The following is a 5,970-nucleotide window of genomic DNA, read 5'->3' as shown; positions in this document are numbered from 1 at the left end:
TCTATAACCTTGTATTTTTAAAAGCTTTCATGGAACATAGATGCATTTTATTATACAATGAAAATAGTCTCTGTCTCACTTTTTATTGATTTCAGTCAAGTCCATTTTATTGGCAATGTGAAATGGGAATCCTATTAGACTCATCAAAAGGGGTGAGGAGTTTTTACAATCCCCCAACAGGTCATCTCCACGATGACGCTGTTTTATTACTACGGCAGAATCCCTCAGGGTTTTACTTTCTTGTGAAAATTAGAGCTTTTGCTATTTAAACTTCGTTGGGACAACCAAATCTATGAAAATGAAAGGAATAGCAATGACGTCATCGTGTAACCGTACATCAAAAGATAAGCACTGTGATCTGTTTAGTTTTTTTTTTTTTAGCCAGGCTTAAAATATCTGTAGATTCAAAGAATTATAACCTGTGCGTTGAGAGCATGCCAGAGACCGATTTTGGCATGCCTGGCATGACCCAGATTATGGCACGCCCGGCATGCCAGAGAATTTGGCATGCCGGGCATGCCAGAAAATTTGGCATGCCCGGCATGCCGGAGATTTTACTGGGTATGAATTACTTATTACTAGAACCTAGGCTTCTCGCGGCCTGGGTGAGAAGGTCACGGAACCTCAAATTATGCTTACCGGGCATGCGAAATTCTGTTGCATGCCAATTTCAATGCAAAACCCCTCTGGGGCCACCCCCTCTATTACCAGTGAGCAAATCATTGACGATAGGCATGGGAAAAATCCTTGCATGCTAACCAACATTGAAAACGTAACAGAAATGTCCTCAATTGCTGAGTCATGCCCTAGGGGAGGCTTTAAAGTACAGAATTTCCTGACATGGATGAGGGAATTTTCCGTAAACAGCATGTGATCATGCCGGCTAGGACGTATTGCCTCCGTATTGCCCCTTTTTACAGCTAGCTAGGCTCATTTTTAGGTTCCATGGCCTGAAATGACGAAAAATTCATGCCCTAAATGTAAAAAGTCTAAAAACGTCCTCGAAATTTTAGTTTCCAAGCCGTTACACCTTTTTCCACGAAATTCGAACAAACATGCCAGGATCGTAGAAATAGAATAACAGCAGATATAGAAACCAATGAAGCTTTCCCAGATAGAGAAACGAATCCCACAGACTTTGACAAACTCGAAGGATATAATCCAAAAAGACCGAGAACATGCTCGCCGAAGTAGCCGGGCCAGATCAACGCCAGGCCAAGAAAATGAGGCCTGGGAACTGTAAAAAAAAACTTCATCCCGCGGGAGTCCTGGGGTGACCTTTCTGGGGACCAATACATCATTTGCCCAAAGCCACCCTCCCCTGCTGGAAAAATACTTGATAGAAGGCAATTGTTCTTCCTAGCCAATAACAATTCGCCAGAGCAAACCCCGCACACGCGCCTAAATTTAAACGGATAAAAAAAAAAATAATAAAATAAAACCAGGATAGTCTGCCGAGTTACAAGGCGCCCCATTTTCTTAGAAATGTCGCTAACATGGAAGAAACGTCCTTTTCCTGCGATTCCAATTGAACAAATGATTGCCACGCGCTTTCCCGATCTCATCAGCTCTTTATATATTTCCTTAACCAAAAACGATTTCTCCGTACCACCCTAGCCTGTTATAAAGACATTATGTCTCTCTCGAACCATATTCAGCACATGGCGCTGGTCCTCAAAAAGTCTATGAAACATCAATAGGGCAAGGTTATAAGTGCAAAGGAAATAACAACGAAGAAAGATTTACAAAACTTAAAACGAGCAATAGATGTAAGTGAATTTTGGCTCTTACCGCGGCATTTGTACAACAGGACCAAATTTAAAGAGAGGTCTGTCACGATGGTTCACATATTTAACTGATGGAACGTTCAGTTGTATTGACAAGAAGTTGGCGTCTTACGGCCGCATTAATCGCTAAATATGTTAATCGCGCTAATTCTTTGTTTACTGGTGCACATGCCTTTCACATTCGTCTCAGTTATCGCAATTCATATTCTGTCCTGATTTTCTGTAACAGATGTCAATGTATTTCTGGAGCGTCAAAATACTTTTGGAGTACAGACTAATAATCGTAGAAATGCAGATTCTACGGTTATTAATCGTTCTTTCCACGCCAAACCAGTGTAATAATCGTAAAATACATTTTCAGTTTATTAACCGTGAAAGACGTAACTTTACGGTTATTATACTTGAAATTGTACGATTATTAGTCGTATGATGCGTATTTCCAGACTATTAATCGTAAAAACGCAAAAGTTAAATTAAGCCGGATCATTCTTGCTCCGTCCGCCATTACGGTCGAAAATATCCACAGCCGAGTCTTCTAATCACTCTCTCATTTCTCTCCAACTTTTATTTGCCTGAAGCCTTTAGTGGTCAAGCTTTCTTTTCGCCAAAAGTAATATATAACCAAAATTGCTTATGAAAAACCAGCATTCTGAACAATTTTCCAAGTCTACTGTGATCGATGCGAGGCTTCAAAATGCGATGGGACTGTTCTCGCTAGTCATAGCTCTTAGTTTAGCAGAAGTGGGCCAAAAGAGAAAAAACTATCACTTTCTCAGAGAAAAAAAAGCCAGTTTTATGGTTATTAAATTATTAAGGTTTAAAATGATGTAGTCATATCAAAATATTAGGTTTTTTGGTTTTACACTGCTCGATATTCTCAACTCTGCAGTAAATCAAGATGTGACGGAGAAATGTCGTGAATGACTTTTTTTATCAAGTTCAGTCGACTCTTTCAAGTGAACATGATTTTATTTTTAACTTTTTGTCAAGTTAAGTTCAGTTAAATATTCCATAGTTGTACAAAAAACCTAAAAACTTATTCCTGAAAACTGTCAATCATTTTAGAGATGGAATATGTACCTGTTTTAAGCCTAATTTTTCAGCGCTTGCTGGCGTGGCCGAGTACGTTATTACAGTATTTTTTCCCTGTGTTTTGCGTCCAAAGGCGCAAGTTCAAATCTTGTCCGAGACAAGTTTTCTCTTCTTCTTCTTCTTCTTTTCTTTTTTTTTTTTTCGCTGGTTTTCTTTTTTAAAACCCTTTTTTTCATTTTCAACAAATTTTGTTTTAATTAGATGACTTAATTTTCAAGTTGTTAAAAACAAAAATGATATTCAAACGCGATCGGCCGTTCAGCATTCAAACATCGGAGTCAATTTCTTTTCTTTACTGATAGACATATAAGATGTTCATCTAAACCTGTTTAATCATGAAAACGATTTTGTAAATCTATTTCTAGGTAAACTCGATTGGAATTATAATTTAATAACTGAGTATCACAGCTTGAAAAAAGTACACACTACAATTATAAACCAACAACTTGGCAATACGGCAGTGATCGAGATACAAAACTCGGCACTGGATCGTGCATGACCTATAGTTTACAAATTATGGTACTAGGAAGCAAAATGTAACGGGTACTATTGTCATCCATTAAGATTAAGGTGTTGATCAAATCCAATACCTGCCTCTCGAGTCAATCGTTACATCAAAATCGCTGCGATCGCCGCTCGATTGTTGACAAGTTCTCTCTTTTTAATCCGGCTAGCGATGAAAAGCGAAGCGATCACATAGCAAAAGCGGCAAATAAGTCCAACAAGCCCAGCAAAAATATCCAAATATATAACAGAATAACTCCTACTCGCAGACATAAATAACGTCTCTTCCTTGCCTTGATTTAAAGACAAGCCCTTCGCGCAACGGCCTAGAATATTAAATGTGCACGTATATCAGCACGTGTTTATCACCTCATTGAAAGCAAGTAAGTGTTTTAATGAAAGAAACTGACCTGATTACGTCTCCAGGTCTTCTCGGTAACAGTGCCTTAACCTGTAGCGGGCTGCATTTGTGACGTCGTTTCCTCGTTAAACACAAAATTCTTCAAAATTTGGTCATCAGTAACTGGTTATGGTGAATTATGCGTGTGCTTTTAGCCAATCAGAATTAGGGAAATATTTTGAATGAACAATAATGTAATTTAACTGAAGCAATAAGCGATATTGCCTTTGAATATTTTCTAGTGTCAACCAGCTCCAACCCAAATCTATCTCCGACAGAAGTTCTTAGGATGGACGCCACTGTTGCCCTTTATGTTGTCGTAGCAATCCTGTTCCTGTGTATCGTCCTTGGGTTCTTCTTCTTTTGCTTTAAACACCACCAGCGGAAGCAGATTGTGGAGTATCGTAATCAATTTTTTCCAGTATACACTGGAAAACACCAGGTAAAATACCATGTAAAACGAGCTTAAAATGAAGCCACTACATAACAACCAGTGCCTGCTTGGATTCTGCAACTTATTTTGGCTAAAAATGATGCTTGTTGGACTGCTTAAATTTCACACCCCTCCCATTCCAAGATCATACTCAACACCTACAATGACAACTTTAAACGCGGAAGAACGGAGAAGGGGGATTTCTTTTACTTGTGAAAATTTTGTCTCAGAGGAGCGATGAAATTAGAGAAGGAGTTTTATAAGCAAACGTCTCTCAACCTTTGTTCAAACATGACGGCGAAAATAAAATGAATTTGCAATCTTTCAAACTTCATCTCGATTATCGTCATCTCCTTTGATATGTGAAACGTAGGTGACTTTACGTGGAGTAGTTGAATTTCTATGGACAGCCAATTTAAAAAAGGTAATAAAAAAATCTATTTTCAGTGCCGGTTAACGTCCTTCGCAAAACGCTCATTGGGACTAATTTTTCACGTCGTAGTCGTGCAATTAAGTTTGATAGCCCGTGCAAAGTTGTCGTTTTTGGTTGTTAATCCGACCCGCTAGTGGTTTACCTTCTCGTTACCATCGTCGACTCTCTTTTGCTTAAAATCCTTAGTAACCTTTCGAAAGTGGACGGTTGCTTTACTTATGGCCACTTTACGTACATTCGTGTAAACTCTCATGGTGTTGGACACTTTTGAGAAATGAATGATTATACAATTATCAGCATCTGAGTTGCTTGTTCGAGGCCAGTCGACCGACACAATTTGCAAAATTGCAACCATAGATTGCTCCTCGTTTTAAAATAGATATATACTCACGGATAAATAGATGCATACTCACGGATAGTAAAGATGGCTGACATTTTGTTCATTTCATTTCAGGCTAAGAACCAGTCTGTTCCGCAAAAATAGTCACGACTTTTTTTGTCGACCTACCGTGAACGAGGTGCCTAGTTTCTTTGCGGAGTGGCCATAAATTTAAGTCTACTTTTAAAACCTAAACTGGCTTTTGTTTATTCTTTGACTCGACTAAAAAAGTGATCCATCGCCCTGAAATGGCCTTCTAAATTCAGGTAATACTCATGAACCAAACAGTTTCCAGTTGGAAGGAATGAACTTACCATTGCTTAGACTAAATAGGTCCCTACTGTATACGTTAATTAATAAAATATTTCTTGATTGTTTTAGATTGACCCTAATCGTACACTGCTTGAACAATGTAATGATCTGCCTTATGACCCTGATTTCGAGTTTCCTGAGGACAAGCTCATTCTTGGGGAGTTGCTAGGATCAGGGGCCTTCGGAAAAGTCATTAAAGCAGAGGCTATAGGAATAAACAACTTTAGTCCCAGAGACAAAAGTCAAAAGAAAAGTCAGCGGTGGCCTAAAATGTTTCGTCAACACAGGGCCGGTCTTGCGTACCATGATCCCAGAGGCAGTGCGTACTCGAAGACCATCGTAGCTGTAAAGACTGTTAAAGGTAATGTTTCAAGTCAAGAGATCTCTATTTCAACTTGTGTAACATTTACCATGGAGCAAGGATGGCTGGTACTTGTCCGGGGTTGGTGGAGGGGGACAAAAAAGGAATTTGGTTTATAGTTACTGTAGCAGCTGATAATATGCAGGGGAGGGGACGAGTTACCAGGTTACCTGCGCGGTAATGATGTGGGAGACGGGGTAGGGTTGATTTGGGAATCTGCGCCTACCAGTGGAAAAAACTCCAGCCATGCCCCTGGAGAGGTGGGCAAT

The 5,970-nt window shown here is 39.4% G+C and overlaps 1 protein-coding gene across 1 annotated transcript in view; it reads left to right on the top strand.

The window, feature by feature from the left end:
• Positions 1-4,057: 4,057 nt before the first annotated feature.
• The window catches only part of LOC140929671 (fibroblast growth factor receptor 1-like), a 14,816-nt gene continuing 12,903 nt past the window's right edge, over positions 4,058-5,970 (top strand). The window contains exons 1-2 of the mRNA XM_073379403.1: positions 4,058-4,225; positions 5,410-5,701. Coding sequence (XP_073235504.1) covers positions 4,073-4,225; positions 5,410-5,701 — 445 coding nt within the window. The 5' untranslated portion in view covers positions 4,058-4,072. The remainder of the gene's footprint in view (positions 4,226-5,409; positions 5,702-5,970) is intronic.

Source organism: Porites lutea, chromosome 3, assembly GCF_958299795.1.
Source record: "Porites lutea chromosome 3, jaPorLute2.1, whole genome shotgun sequence".
Taxonomy (NCBI): Eukaryota; Metazoa; Cnidaria; class Anthozoa; order Scleractinia; family Poritidae; genus Porites; species Porites lutea.
Note: the sequence above shows the minus strand (reverse complement) of the source record. Positions and strands in the feature narration are given on the sequence as shown.